This window comes from Lissotriton helveticus, chromosome 10, assembly GCF_964261635.1.
Source record: "Lissotriton helveticus chromosome 10, aLisHel1.1, whole genome shotgun sequence".
In the NCBI taxonomy this organism is placed as follows: Eukaryota; Metazoa; Chordata; class Amphibia; order Caudata; family Salamandridae; genus Lissotriton; species Lissotriton helveticus.
Window position 1 is genome coordinate 34,290,411 of NC_136071.1, and position 16,579 is coordinate 34,306,989.

At 48.9% G+C, this 16,579-nt stretch overlaps 1 protein-coding gene across 1 annotated transcript in view; it reads left to right on the forward strand.

The window, feature by feature from the left end:
• RBM10 (RNA binding motif protein 10) overlaps nt 1–16,347 on the forward strand; it is a 212,854-nt gene extending 196,507 nt beyond the window's left edge. The window contains exon 26 of the mRNA XM_078664667.1: nt 15,020–16,347. Coding sequence (XP_078520793.1) covers nt 15,020–15,145 — 126 coding nt within the window. The 3' untranslated portion in view covers nt 15,146–16,347. The remainder of the gene's footprint in view (nt 1–15,019) is intronic.
• Nucleotides 16,348–16,579: the final 232 nt, after the last annotated feature.

The window sequence follows — 16,579 nt, forward strand, 5'->3', positions numbered from 1 at the left end:
GAACCAAGCTCAAGGACAATTAAAAGACCTAGTGTTGGTGGACAGTCGCGCTTACAACTCTCTGCAGTGGTGGAACCCACAAAACCTTTCCAAGGGGCGACTGTTCCAAGAGCCGGTTCCACAAGTAGTACTAACAGCGGACGCATCACTGACAGGTTGGGGAGCCCACCTACTTCAATTCACAGTTCAAGGGCTCTGGACAGTCAAGCAAAAAACACTGCACATCAACCACTTAGAGTTGGTCGCAGTATTTCTAGCACTGAAAGCTTTTCAGAAGTACTTGTAGAACAAGACTGTGTTGATCCGGATGGACAACATGGCTGCCATGTATTACATATAAAAGCAGAGAGGGACACACTCTCCACAGATATCTTACCTAGCACAGAGCATATGGAGATGGGCAACTCCAAAAAACATCTTTCTCCTAGTAAAACACCTACCAGGGAAAGACAATCAAGTAGCAGATCTGCTAAGCAGGCATAGCTAACAGCTACACGAATGGGAGATTCACCCTCAGGTTCTCAAACCATTCTTTCAGCAATGGGGGCATTCAGAGATAGACCTGTTTGCCACAAACGAAAACTCAAAATGCCAGTACTTTGCCGCCAGGTTCCCACATCCGTTGTCACAGGGCAATGCGATATGGATGAACTGGTCAGGCAGATTTGCGTACGCTTTTCCATCAGCCCCACTGATTCCGCTGGTGGCACGCAAACTACGACAGTAGTCACTCACAATGATCCTGGTTGCTCCCACATGGGCAAGACAACCATGGTACACAACGTTCCTAGAACTTTCAGTAGTTCCCCACCAAAGACTGCGCCTCTCGCCACATCTTTTAACTCAGAACCATGGAGAAATCAGGCACCCAGATCCCAATCAGATGAACCTAGCGATCTGGCTCCTGAAGTCTTAGAGTTTGGGTACCTTAATTTGCCTCCTGATTGCATGAACATTATCAAGGAAGCAAGACGTCCTACTACTACTAGAGCATGCTATGCAGCTAAATGGAAGAGATTTGTAATTTATTGCAAAAATAACCAAATCAACCCATTAGATGCTCCCATCCAAAACATTATCTGTTACTGTGAGAAGTTGGCCTGATGTGCAGTGTTCACTATTCTAGTGATCACTATATATCAGTCCAAACAACCCTTATTGATGATTGGTTGTAAGTCAACCTTATAGACCAGCTATCCTAGTAGCATGGATACGAGCAGTCTAAGGCTAAGACTCTAGAGGGCGTGTTAAGCCAGCTGTTTTACCATCACATTACCCCTTGAACACCCAGTGAAAGGACACCACACAAGTGTTATGAAAATAAACAATGTATTTATTAGAATCACAACAACCCTGTACTCTTTATGAGGACAGGGTGCTAAGCACACAACAAAACTCTTATGAAAATACTTAAGTTAGCACGTTATACACAAATGCCCGAGGGGCACGAAAAACCATATACTCTAAAAGTGGAATGCGAAATTACTAGCAGGTAAGTACAGTACTAATAGGCTTTGGAATCGCTAGGACTTGACTATAGAATCGTTAGATTACTTCTAGGAGGCCTAGGGGACTCGGGTGCAGAGTGTGCACTCTCACGCGGGATGCGGGACAAAGTCTATGGAAGCTAGTAAAGGCAAAGTTAGTGTTCACGGGCAAACCCGACCTGGTAGGGAGAAAACGACAGTGGATCCTGACCCTTGGATAGTGAGGCTATGCTGGGACACCGAAGTGCCGAAGTTACCTAGCCCAGGGGCTGCAGCTGCATAGGTCTGAAAAGACGTCGGGGATCTCGTTGCCGGACCAGGAGCCTGGAAGAAGGAAGTTGCTGGCAGGCGACCAGTGAAGAAAAGTTCGATGGATCCAAGCCTGGATCAAGGAAGAAGAAAACCTGAAAGCAGAGGGGACCAAGTTCTTGAATCACTAGCCAGTGATTAAGTGGGCACCAGGATGGCACCGGGCGAAGTCACCGCAGTCAGGTGAGTGGGCGCTGCTGGGCTCTGCAGTCTCTCGGACCAGGAGGCGTTGTCGGCGACCAGGATGGAGGTGCGAGCTGTCCCACGAAGGTTCTTGCTGTCGACGTCGCTGGACCCAGGATTGGGCAACAAGTCTTGGCAAATGCAAGGCCCACGCGGTGGACCTAAAATGGCGTCTTAGCCGGACCAGGAGGGTCCAGGGTACTTCTCCGATGGAGGGAAGCAAGGGCCAGTCTGGAGCAACCAGACTAGCAGCAGTGATGTCGTCGGGCGTCGTTCAGAAGGCCACAAGCCAGCGGGCTAGTAGCCAAACAACGCGGTGAGCAGCAAAAAGCAGAAGGGCCCCACGCAGATCGTGGAGATGCTGGGAGGCTGCACTTCGGTGTTGGAGCTGCTCAGAGTCGGGGCTTCTCGGACCCCAAAGCACTCACCAGGAAATTACTCGGCGGGCTTGCTGTGCAGAAGTCGTGCAGTCTTGAAGATGGCCGGTCCCTCGAGGTCTCGTCACACCCACGAATCTCAGCGTGACTGATGATGTAGGTAGAGGTCAGAGGTGCCAGGGAAGTCGGTTCTCGTCGAGCTGGGCAGTCTTGATCCGGAGGAGAGACTTGCAGCAGACCGCAGTGTTCTTAAGATGGTGCCTGCGGATGCAGGGTGACTACTCCTTAGTCACAAGGGAGAAATCTTAGGAAGAAGTCTTGAGTTCCTTTCGTGGAAAGTAGTTTCAGGATTCAAAGATGATCTGATTTGGAAGGGGGCCAGTCTCTACCTTTATCTGGGAAAAGGGGGCTGGCACGCGACTAAGTCCTGCCCTAGGGGTGGGACCAGGAGGGGGGTGGTTAGACCCACTTCCTTGGCGGGCTTTTCCCCAGCACAGGGTCTGGAGTGTCCCTGGAACTGGTTCCAGCCAGCCTATGCACAGTGAGCACCGGGGTGCCACGTGCAGTCACCTTCCTCTAAAGCCCTGCCTACCTACAATACACAAAACCCTGTCTGGGACGGTGCTGGCACCGCCCCTGGCAGGAAACCCTTTGTCCTTATCTCCTGCTCTGGGAGGACTCCCAGCAGCAGGAGGGCAGACTTGTGTCTCGGTGGCAGCATCCATTTTGTGGATGCTAAGGCTCTGTCTGACTTTTAACCGGGTTATAGGTTACATGCATGTCGTGTCCCTCTAGAAGGGTGGAATGCTAACCCCGTCGCCAGAATTGGCGAGGGGTTAGTATTCCAATTCGTATGACACCTTACTCGACATGTTTTGATAAAGCGATACCAGAGTTGGCATATAACCGCGAGGATTATAATGCACTTAAGAGTATATGGTATGCGATATCATGGAAACGGCTAAGGGATGGATCCCGAAAGCCGCAGACAGGCTCAGCTCATGCCAGAGCACCATCTCACACGATTCCAAGCACTCTGCCTTCAGGATTGTTAAGGCCTGCCATAGGAGTGACTGATAGGAGATCTGTGTGTCCATTTTAGGGTTAGATATAGGTATACTATATCTAAAGCAAGGGGTGAGTACACCACCTTGCCCCAGCTGTCGTGCAGCCAGTTGTGTCAGTTTAGTTAGTCAGCCCAGGGGTGGCATAATACATGCTTCAGCCCCTGGGAGACTTCTGGGTACACCTCAGCCCTGGGTACAGGGACTTGGAGAGGGCCCAGTGCCAATTCAGTACCGGAGTACAATTTGGATAGAGAGAACAGCTAGGCTGTGGGTCTGATTAGCAGGCCCACAGCCAGGGAAAGTCGTAAACCAGTGCAGCAAAAAGCAACAAGCATTGGAAATGCAATAGGTCTCGCAGCATTAGAGTTTGTGCTTTTAGAATTGTTTATGGGTTTTTTTTTTTATCTTTAGCATTTTTGTTTCCTGTAGGCAATGCTAAAGAATTACAAAGAAAAAAAGCCATAAACAAATCTAAAAGCTCTAACTCAAATGCTCCGAGACCTATTGCATGCACCCATTCAGTTGTTGGCCTCTCAGCTGAGTCTGCCAACTAGACAACAAAGTGGAGGTGGGGCGGTTAACTAATGAGGCAGTAAAAAAAAAATGCGTTCTGAATTAGTGAGACCGTGGCAGAAGTGCAGGCTACCTGACTCTGAACTATCCCACAAAGTGGGTCATCACACTGCCCTCCAAAAACTAACAAAGGGAGCTAAGCGGCCCTCCTGTCCTTTACAAGTGACCCCTGGGTAACAGCAGCATTGGGCTGATGTGTCTCAACTCAACACCAAGAGATATGTTAAATAAGGGGGCATATAAATAAACTGTACTTGCATGTGTTCTGTCAGGCCCCTAGCCAGAAGTAAGTGTTTTGGGGGGATCATCAACAAACAACAGTGGTTGCGTGTGTGTGTGTGGGAGGGGGTCTCACATCAGAATAGTTTTTTGAAAAACCTTTCAAAATGGTGTGGCTTTGAAGAATGAAGTGCGGATGTGCTGCTGCAACCGCAGATTGGAATCCGGCCCAACTTGCCATCCAGCGGTGGCCCACGAAGCACCAACGTGCTTTAATGTTAACTTCCGCTCTCGGCGCCTTAAGATACCATTCTGTAGGTACTCTATAAATTGTTTTAACGTAGGTGGTCGCCTGCTACAAGATTCAATTCTAACCTGGAAGTTGTGGAAAGTGCCGCAGGGCAGTGGTTTCTCTGCTCTTTCTAGCTAAGATGATGGATGGTGCCGGTGGGGGAGGGTGGCACTGAAGATCTCTCCGGCCCCTGGAGTCATCAGGTAGCTTGCTGCAGGAGAGATAAGAAAAGGGGCGGCGTCCGCCCAGCGCACAAAGGCGGTGGATGAAGGCTCTCCACCAATAACCCCGGCAGGAGGCGGGTGAGGAGAGGGAGGGTTAGTCGATGGTGAGGGGGTGCAGTGGCTGCTCTGGGAGGTCCGGGCACAGCAGCACCCCTCCCGGCCAAGCTCCGGAGACAGTAGCTTCTCTTGGACCGGCTGCTGGTAATGGATTAATGGGCAGAGGGGAGGCGGTGTGGGAGGGGAAGATGAAAGAGGCTGGGCATGGGCGGGGAAGGCAGTCGAGACACAGAGCACACAGTGAAATAGAGGAGAGGCAGGGGCGAGAGAGCTGAGAAGAGGAGGAGGAATGCAGGAAGAAGTGTGTGTGTGGGGGGTTGTTAAAATAGAGGTGGCGTTGAGAGAGGAGGAAAACCCAAAGAAATCTCAAATTAAAAAAAAAGAGGCTGGGCATGGGCGGGGAAGGCAGTCGAGACACAGAGCACACAGTGAAATAGAGGAGAGGCAGGGGCGAGAGAGCTGAGAAGAGGAGGAGGAATGCAGGAAGAAGTGTGTGTGTGGGGGGTTGTTAAAATAGAGGTGGCGTTGAGAGAGGAGGAAAACCCAAAGAAATCTCAAATTAAAAAAGAGAAATAGGCTTCTTCCGGCTGGATATGAAATTACAAGTCTGATGTTGAGGGTTTCTGCTGGTAGAAATCTGTTTTCAGATAGTCGGACAAATCTGACGGATGCTAAAAGTGACTAACTCGAACCAGGAGGCAGAGCCTATTTAGCTGCATCTCCGCGTATGTCCGCCCCGCTTAAGCAGCACTACAAAGAAAGACTGAATATTTATTTTAATATATTTAAAAATATATATGTACAAAACATGGCTGTGTAAGTAACAAGCTCTCGGCATTGCGTGGCGGGAGGGGGCGGGGGGAACGTCGAGGGCAGGCAGGATGACTCAGGGGAGGGGGCGGAGCGGGGCAGAGCGGCATGAGGGTGTGAACAAGCCGGGCCTTTGAAGTGAAGCTAAGCTTCACTTCAAAGGTGTCGGAGGAATGCGGGCGGCTGTGCACGCGCTTTTAAGCTCAATGCACATGCGCATTGAGCTTAAAAGTCACGGGCACTGCAAGGAATCGCCACGATTCCTTGCAAGTTGGATAAAGAGTGGATGAGCCCCTATAGTCTCGCTTGCTCGATGCGCATGCGCATCGACAGGCGAGACCTAAAAATCTGGGTGATCATAGGATTGCAGACCCTACTCTCCTACAGTTACTTATTGCATCTTCAAAGATGCAATTTGGCATACTCTTCTATAAGATTACATCTTGCTGCTATTGCAGCGTACCTCCAACATAGACAACACATGTCTTTGTTTAAAGTACCCCCAATCAAAGCTTTTATGGAAGGACTTAAAATAATAATCCCTCCAAAGTACCCACCTTCACCAGTCTGGAACTTAAATATAGTACTTCTGTAGTAGGGGATCTCTGTGTATAGTCATAATCTAGTGAATAGTCCCGCCCATGTGCGAGGACCCCGGCAATCAAAAATAATCTCTTAAATTGTCAAAAAATTGCAGAACTGCAAAGACACTTAAGAGAAAATTTAAAGACAAATAATGCAGCCTATATTCACAGGCTACACTGTCCAGTACTTCAACTAGAAATTCCACCAAAAATCCACAAACAGCAAAGCCTGTCCAGATTTCCCTTGCTTTTACTGCAAAACCCCTCAGAATGATAGAGAGGAAGGCCTGGACAGACAAGCCCCATAGGCTGCCATTATGTGGTTTAAATAGGATACTGTGCCTTTAAGAGAATCTTCCAGAACTTTCTCCCAGTATCCCAGAATGCACAGCAGGTCCAACTTACTTCAGTTCTTTTTTCCGGCTCCTGCAAGCAGGACCCTATGCATTGAGCTCCCCCTTTGTCAAGGGTTTATTGGATTTTTTTGACACTTTTTGGTTTTTAAAGTGTTCTCATTTGATTCTTGGTGTTGCCTTTCACTTCTGTGTGTGTTTGTTCAGGCTTTTAGGGATCTAAAATGCCTGCTTTGTTCAACAAGTGCCCAGCATGTGGAAGAATGAAGGCCAAGACTGATCCACACGACGTCTGCATTATTTGCCTCCCTGCTGAACATGTCCCTGAGGATTGTGACATCTGCCAGGCCTTTTCTACAAGGACCCTGAGGGAAAGACAGAAGATTAGGCTCCAAGGCCTAGAAGAGAGGCGTCTGCAGGCTGCAGGTGGGTCTGGGCAGGCTGGGAAGGCTCCCTCTGCTCCTGCTGAGGCCTCTGGGGGGCTCCCCAGAGGCAGGAAGACCAGCAAAAGGTCCCGGTCTCCGTCGACGTCAATAGCATCGACGACGACGTCGAGAGGGATGACGACGGTGTGTTCCCCTTCTCCCCGGGGCTCCGGGTCGAGACAGCGTGGAAGATCGACGTCGAGAGGCCTGGCCAGGCCGCCGTCGAAGTCACCGGCGACGTCGAGGCATCGCCGTCGACGCAGACACCGGCGCTCGCCGTCGAGGCGACACCGCCGGTCGCCGTCGACCAGTTCGACGTCGAGGGGCTCCTCGGCGTCGAGGACCGCGAGAAAGCGGTCATCAAGGAAGAAGGGTCGACGCTCGCCGTCGAGATCTGACCGCTCGTCGTCGAGTGGGGCGACGATCGACATCGAGAAAGAGACACTCGACGTCGAGGAGACGGCGTTCGACGCCGGAGTCAAGGGATCGCCGTTCCACGCCTGAAAAACGACGCTCGACGTCGAGCAGGAAGAGATCGGCGTCGCCTAGGATCTCAACTTCCTCTAAGAGGCGCAGGAGGGATTCTGGCGCCAAAAGTCACGCTGGATCTGATGGAGGACGTAAGAGGCGTCGTTCACGCTCTGGAGGGTCTGGATCAAAGGCCCCTTCCTCCAAGAAGTCATCGGGCACGAGGTACTTGGTGGTATATACGCCTACCAGGCCTGTGACCCCTCCTCCTCTACCGAAGGAGGCTCCTCCGGCTAAGCCGCCGCTCCCCTCCATGCCTCCGCCTTCTCCGGCGGGGCAGCCTCTGCCGCCTATCCCTCCTCATAGACCACCGAGGTCGGTGTCCCTGCCTCTGCTTCCGACACCTCCTAAGGGTACGCCTACCCCGAAACCCCAGGAGAGGCCGCGGAAGACTCCTCCGCGGAAACCCGTGGAGCGCCCACGCGATGGGAGATCGCGCTCCCGCTCCGGGAGAAGGGACCGTTCGCGTCACAGGTCTTCGACCCGATCTAGACGGCGCCACAGGAGACACAGGTCTCGGTCACGGACCAGGTCATCTGGGACCAGGGACTACTCCCCGACCTTGTCGGATTCACCGGACACGAGGGTTTCACCGATCGACGATCTGGTGTCCTTCCAGGACGTGCTGCTACGGGGTGCGGCGAAATTGGGCATTACTCTGACGGTGCCCACTCCGAAGACTTCGGTCATCTTCGAGACGCTCCACCAGAAGCATTTGTCTCGGCCGTTACTACCACTGGTGCCGGGTCTGGAAGAACCGGCCCTGGACCTCTTCCTCACGCCAGCAGTGACTAAGGCAGCACCTTCCAGGCTACAGAAGAAATACCGGGCTCCTGACTCGGACCCGGCCTTTCTGAGGCTGGAGCCTCCTCCAGACTCGGTGATTGTGACAGCGGCGCGCAAACAACATGCCACCACGCCTTCCTCCACAGTTCCGCCAGACAAGGAATCAAGGTGGTTGGATTCCTCTGGTAGAAGAGTTTGTGGGACCTCAGCGACCTCAATGAAGGCAGCTAGTGCCACTGCCTTGTTGGGTCGGTATGACAGAGCCCTCTGGGAATCGCTTCAACAATTTGTGGAACTTCTTCCGCGGGACAAGCGGGAAGACTTCCAGGAGGTGCTTAACGAAGGGTTGTTGGTGTCGAACCAAATCATCAGCGCTGCAGCTGACTCTTCTCTTCTGGCTGCGCATGGTTTCTGCCACGGAATAAACCAGCGACAACATGCATGGCTCCGCCTTACGTCTTTGAAACCGGACGCTCAGCAGAGGGTTGCTAATCTGCCATTCTCTGGCGAAACCCTGTTCGGGAAGCACGCGGACGATGAGATGGCCCGCATGAAGGCGGAAGCTGAAACGCTCACGGCGGTGGGTTTGGAGAAGCCCAAGGAGACCAAGAAGACGTACCGCCCGTTCCAACGGCGGTTCGGTGTTCAAGGCAGAGGGCGTGGCCAATCTTCCGGACAACAGCAGCAGCAACATCAGCAGCAGTTCAGAAGACCATTCCAGAAACGCCACAAGGGCAGAGGAGGCCATCAGTCGGCACCAGCGACTAAGGGCCAGGCCGGGTCTAGGCCCTGAGCACTTACTTCCCCGTCAACTGTTACCCGCTCCGGTGGGGGGAAGCATTCAATCTTTTCTGGCAGAGTGGAGAAAAATTACTCAGGACAAGTGGGTGCTGAATATTGTTTGCAATGGATACAGTCTTCGGTTCATCAGCCCTCCCCCATCGATCCCTCCGGCCGGCTCACAGTATCAGCTGCGAGTGCTCCAGGCGGAGGCCGATATCCTGTTAAGGAAAAGGGCGATCGAAGTCGTACCTCTGTCTCAAAGAGGAAGAGGTCTGTACTCCCGGTTCTTTCTGGTTCGAAAAAAGGACAAGAACGAGTTCAGGCCCATTCTGGATTTGCGACAAGCAAACAAGTGGATTCGCAGAGAAAAGTTTCGCATGCTGTCGTTGCATCAAATTTATCCTCAGCTGCAACGGGGAGACTGGCTGTGTGCCATCGACCTCCAGGATGCTTACTTCCATGCTCCCATTGCACACAAACACAGGAAGTTCCTGCGGTTCCACGTCGGCGCCAATCACTATCAATACACAGTACTGCCATTCGGACTGAAGTCTGCGCCGAGAACATTCTCAAAGTGCATGGCTGTGGTAGCAGCACACCTAAGGAAGAACAAGCTGTTTGTCTACCCGTACCTGGACGACTGGTTGATCAAGGCCTCCTCCTTCACGGAAGCGCAAGCACACTTCCAGAAGACGTGCGTTCTATTGAACAGGCTGGGGTTGCACATCAACATGACCAAGTCGGTTCCGACTCCAGTCCAGTGCATTCAGTACTTGGGAGCCTCCATCGATACGCTGTCAGCAAGCGTGTCTCCTTCGGAGGAGCGACGATTATCACTGCTTCGGAAGGCTCAGGCTCTCATGGCCGCTCCATCCACGACAGTGAGGACGGTGTCTTCTCTACTGGGATCGATGGCCTCTTGCATCTTCCTGACGCCACATGCGCGGCTGCACATGAGACCGTTGCAAGAGTGCTTGGAAGATCAGTGGGACCAGAGGAGAGGATCTTGGGACGACAAGATACGACTGTCTCTACATGCTCTTCAGTCTCTGAAGTGGTGGTGCTCAGCGGAGAATCTCCTCAGAGGGGTTCCCTTCCACAAGGACATTCCCATTCAGGTTGTCGTGACGGATACTTCTCTCCAGGGCTGGGGAGCGCATTCCGGAGACCTACAGATTCAAGGGACGTGGTCACCGATGGAGTCCACGTACCACATCAATTTCCTGGAACTCAGAGCTGTTCACTTGGCACTGAAGGCTTTTCATCCGTCCTTCCGGACCGACTCTCTCCTTGTGCAAACGGACAATACGACCACAATGTATTACCTCAACAAGCAGGGAGGATCGAGGTCACGCACCCTGTCGCAGGAGGCACAGGCGATCTGGCGCTGGCTTCTGGCTCGAGGACTGACGATAACGGCTACCCATCTGCCAGGTGTGCAGAATGTTCAGGCGGACGCACCGAGCAGACTGATTCAGGAAAACCACGAATGGGTCATAAACGACGAAGTACTAGGAGAAGTCTTCGCAAGGTGGGGAACTCCAGACGTAGATCTGTTCGCCACCGCCGAAAACAGCAAATGCTGAGACTTCGCCTCCAGGTACTACCAGCCAGGGACGCTGGGGAACGCGTTATGGATCGACTGGTCGAACAGCTTTCTGTACGCTTTTCCACCCATTCCCCTGATTCCAGCGGTTCTCATCAAGTTGTCCCAGTCCAGGGCTCGGTTGATACTGATTGCCCCGGAATGGCCCAGACAGTGGTGGTTCACGGACCTGCTTCACCGGTCTCTACTTCCTCATATTCGGCTGCCGTGCAGGCCGGACCTTCTCACGAAGTTCGGGGGGCTGATGTTGCACCCCAACCTCTCGTCGTTGAGTTTGGCAGCATGGCTCCTGAGTTAGTACAGTATGGTCATCTGAATCTTCCTGCAGATTGTATGGACATACTGAAGGAGTCTAAGAGACCTTCCACTAGGACTTCCTATGCTTACAAGTGGAAGAGATTTTGTATCTGGTGTCAGTCTAAGAACTATGATCCGACGACTTGTAAGGAAGATGTCATCCTTCCTTATCTTCTACAGTTGGCGCAGTCTGGCCTTAATGTCCACTCTATTAAGGTTCATCTTGCTGCTTTGACTGCCTACAGGAAATGCCCTTCACAGACTTCCTTCTTCCAGATCCCTGTGATCAAAGATTTTTTGGAAGGCTTGAAGAAAGTGTTCCCTCCTGTCAGGCTTCCTTCGCCTTCCTGGGAATTGAACGTGGTGCTGTCCAGATTGATGAAGGAGCCTTTTGAACCTATTCATAAGGCTTCGTTGCAGCACCTGTCCTGGAAGGCGGCGTTCCTCGTGGCCATTACATCGGCCCGTAGGGTGAGTGAAATTCAGGCGCTGTGTTGCCAAGAACCTTATACTGTATTTCATGCTGCTAAGGTTGTTATGCGTACTCACCCTAAATTTCTTCCCAAGGTTATTTCTGATTTTCATGTTAACCAGACCATAACTTTGACTACGTTTTTTCAGAATCCTTCATCTCCAGCGGAGAGGTCCTTACATTCCCTGGATGTTAGGAGGGTGTTGAAATTTTATCTTGATAAGACCAAAGATATTCGTAGGTCTGACCAATTGTTTGTCAATTATGGATCAGTCAGGACGGGTCTTGCGACCTCTAAGCAGTCTATCTCTAGGTGGATTGTGTCCTGCATACAGCTATGTTACCAAAAAGCTAATAAGACCTTAGGGGGTAAGCCTAAGGCTCATTCCACCAGGGGCAAAGCTGCCACGACAGCCTTGCTCCGTAATGTTCCGATTGCAGAAATATGCAAGGCGGCCACTTGGAAGTCGGTTCATACCTTTGCTAAGCATTACTGCCTGGACACTGATGCCAGGGCAGATGCTCAAGTTGGACAGGCTTCGCTGCGAAATCTGTTCGCACAATAGTGGTGTTAATTCTCTCTTATCCACCGCCGCTTTGGTGTGGGGATGGGCTTGCCATTCTATTCACTAGATTATGACTATACACAGAGATCCCCTACTACAGAAGGAGTAGTTTCTGTCCTGTAACTCCAGTTCTTTAGTAGGGGTATCTCTGTTATAGTCATAAGAGCCCTCCCGCCTCCCCGGTGGAGAGAGAGAGAGAAAATGTTCCTTTACGGAATGCGACAGGTCTGGGCGTGTTACGCCTTCAAAAAGAACTGAAGTAAGTTGGACCTGCTGTGCATTCTGGGATACTGGGAGAAAGTTCTGGAAGATTCTCTTAAAGGCACAGTATCCTATTTAAACCACATAATGGCAGCCTATGGGGCTTGTCTGTCCAGGCCTTCCTCTCTATCATTCTGAGGGGTTTTGCAGTAAAAGCAAGGGAAATCTGGACAGGCTTTGCTGTTTGTGGATTTTTGGTGGAATTTCTAGTTGAAGTACTGGACAGTGTAGCCTGTGAATATAGGCTGCATTATTTGTCTTTAAATTTTCTCTTAAGTGTCTTTGCAGTTCTGCAATTTTTTGACAATTTAAGAGATTATTTTTGATTGCCGGGGTCCTCGCACATGGGCGGGACTATTCACTAGATTATGACTATAACAGAGATACCCCTACTACAGAACTGGAGTTACAGGACAGAAACTACTCCTTACCAGACTTATGGGACATCCGTTTGAATCTCTACATTCATGTAACTTGGAAGGTGGCATTTTTGATTGCCATTACCTCCCTTAGAAGAGTAAGTGAGCTACAAGCATTAACCATTCAAGAACCTTTCATGCAAACACATAACAATAAGGTAGTGCTTCGTACTAACTCTAAATTTATGCCAAAGGTAATATCCACTTTCCATATCAATCAGTCCATAGAATTGCCAATTTTCGTCCAAAACCCGCAGTCAGTGGCTGAGAGAGCACTACACACACTAGATGTAAAAAGGGCTCTGCTATATTACGTCGACAGAACCAAATCATTCAGAAAAACAAAGCAACTATTCGTTGCTTTTGCACCACAACATAAAGGTAATCCCATCTCAAAATCAGGAATAGCCAGATGGATAGTTAAATGCATTCAGATATGCTACCAAAAAGCTAAACGCACTCTAACAGTTCCCCCAAAAGCACATTCAACGCGCAAAATAGGGGCATCCATAGCATTCCTGGGAAACATTCCCCTAGAAGAGATATGTAAAGCAGCTACATGGTCCACCATACACACTTTCACTAAACACTACTGTGTAGATGTGCAATCAAAGCAGCAAGCTGCTGTAGGCCAGGCTGTCCTTAAAACTCTTTTCCAAACTGCTGCAGCTGGTACAGGTGACCACCGCTATAGGAGATACTGCTATACAGTCTATGCACAGATATGAATTCAGCAGCCCACATGCCTCGAGCGGAATATGCTACTTACCAGTATGCATCTTTTCTAGAGAACCAACCATTGTCAGAGACGATAAGGACCTAAGTTTTGGTTTAAAATTTTCACGACCATACGTGTTCTCCCGTTTTCCTGCTAAAAATTCTCTTCACAGGTCCTGGTGATTTCTTCATGCGACATGGCCTAGGTTATATGGTGTTTATTTTATGACGTCATGTTCACAGCATACCTGGCTTATAATGTGTATTTTTTTTCCTACAAAAAGATAGAGAATGATTCTTTCACAGGTACTCACCTCACATCACTCACTATTGTTGCCTGCATACTTTTTATTCTCCTATATTCCTCCACAGGTACGATACGACTCAACTGTGAGAAATGTGTAACTTTCATTTCTATGTTGTTTCCTTCCTCCCAGCCTTGTACACTTCATTCTTCCTTTTCAAGTTTCTTCTATGCTCAACCTACTCCTAAGGCTTACGCTCTCAAACCTGTCTACTAGGCTTGTAACATTATTGGAGTAGTTAATGTTTTTAATCCACACACACTTTGGTCTTTCACTCTGTGTATTAGAATATAAGTCATTTTTACATGTTCCTTTTCACCAATCCCAATGGTTTCCACTAGCACTAGGTGTCCTTTTCACCCACCTATGCGAACATTTGGAAATGTGTTCTTTCGCATCATTACTGTACTATTCCCTTTTATATCACCCCCCAGCCCTGAAGAGTCACGGGTTAACACCCGATCTGACGAAACACGTGTCGGCTGGTTTCATGCTCCTTGTGTCTCCCTTGATAGGAAGACCATTTTTTCACCTATAAAAAGCAACAGAAGGAACCCTTTGTGTGCGATCTTATCTTTATCAACATACTGTGATTACCCTTACAAAAAGATTTCTTGTGTGCTCTGGACTTTGTTCGCTTAAATTAAAAGGGCGGGCTCCCCCCACTCTTTTTTCAGAGGTTTTGGGTTTCCTATGACCAAGAAGCACCAACCACGATTGTCATTTCTTTTACCCTACGCCGTAACATTTCTGAACACTCAAAACCCCTCGCTGAACTTTCATGTATGCTGTTTTCTAGGGTTATATGTTCTTACAACGAATTCCGTTGCAACGCATGCCCTTACCACGCATGCGTTACAACGGAATGGTTTATCAACGCATAACTATTTCCTCTAATTCATGCGTGGTGACGTCGTACGTCCTTAAGAAGAAACGGAAGTTTCTTTCCGTTTCCTCTTAAACGACGACGATTTCAGGTGAGGTTTTTATTTGGGGGGAGAGCCCCCCATGTTTATTTTGAACCTTTACCACATATGCCTTTACTACACACCTCGTAGTAAAGGTATGCGTGGTAAAGGCTTTCGTGTTAACCACGCATGCGTTGTAATGCATGTGTGGTTAATGTATTCGTGGAAACGGCCGCGTTGTAATGGCCGTTTCCCGTTTTCTAGCCTTTAGTGATCCCGTTTTGTTTCATTTCTGCATTTTCTGTTTGAAAGTTCTTGCTTTTCATGTCTGATTCACTGTTCATGTTCTCTTCTATGTTCTTCTTGCCCCCTTTGCCTGTGACCTGATTTTCTAATTTATTTTCCTCTCAGGCTCAATCAAGAGTGCGGGGGTCAGGTCTTGGGGCCCGTGGAAGTACATACGGTGGAACACCAGCAGAGTCATTCAAGGAAGCCTTGCACAAAACGATGGTGACGAGATTCAATGAAACTGACTAACATGATACTACGATGCATGCAATCACTTCGAAGCAACGTTTGGGTGAAGGATTGAGATGGGGAGTAAACACCTTGAGTTATACTACATTTTAGGATTTGGCTTCATGTAGTAGGTAGTGGAGTGAACATGAGCCTCTGATCGACTACTCCCCATCAGCTTTCAGCTTTCCTCCCAATAGTATTAATTCTGTTTCAAGTGTAGAGTCTCAAAGGCGTTTGGGATTGAGATTTCAAGGGCTGCGGGTACAGATTGCTGAATGAATTGTAGGACAGCAAAACTGCCTCCAGGCCAGTGATTTATTGGGGGGCACTTTCTGCAGCTTTGAGTCCTGACTCTGTGTCTTCTGAAAATCATTTATGACTACCATCTTGGGACCTTGAACCGCTCAGTTTTGGATCCTCTATAGTGATTTTGTGTGGCTTTGAAACAAGGAAATTGAATTATTATCTTCAATTTCAAGTCCCAGTTGTCAAAAAGGCAGCTTCACGCCTTCCAGAGCATGGCGTTTTTGAAGATGAACAACAAACTATTTCTTCCCTCAGTTTGCAGCACTTTCATTTGTTGATTTTGTATTTAGAGTCCTCTTGTTTTCGTTTTTGCAAAAAATCTTTTTTGCATCTGGATTTCTGAAGCATTTGCTCTACCTGGTTGTTTTCCATACTTTCACAGACACTTATTATATGAAAGCCTTATTTTACAGCGCCTTTGCAAGGGAGATATTGTGCTACACTGGAGGACTCTGAACATTCTGTACTTTGTTAGTTATGTATGAACTTGGAGCCACACGCTGATCGATGGACAAGTAAAAGCCATTGAGAAAGGCTGATGTTTTGGATTTCTCTCATGTCTTTAATCTTCTTGAGTTTTCTAAACCTGCAACTGCCAAAGTCGCAGCAAACATCTGAGATACCACAATGCATACAATCATCATTGTTTTTGCACTGTCTAGAAATAGATAGGCTTCATCAAAGAATACAAATGACTTGTAGTGTTCACAATAGGACACTTATTAGCCATTCTCCAATTGATAGACGATGCTTACTAGTTGTTGTAGTATCAATTTTGGTGATCACAAGAGTGTCATGGGATCTTCATCATATTTCCTACCCTTATAAACACATCTGCGTTTAAGCAGATCATGGAACAACGTCAATATGTAAATATATATATATATATTTTTAAATAAAGCTACATTCTTAAATCATTGTTTTACTGTCTTTGATTGTTTGAGTGGAACCCTAAACTGAGTAATGACTTATTCTTACATCCTGACTCCTTAATTTCTACTGGTCCTCTGATGTTGGTACACAAGCAGGTGCCCTGTCACAATAAGCACTTTGAAGCTAAACACTGGAAGGTAAATAGTTGCCCCATCTCCCTCTGAGCCTGTGTTCTGTCCTTCGTTTCTCTTCTGTAGTGTGTAGTTGCTACTC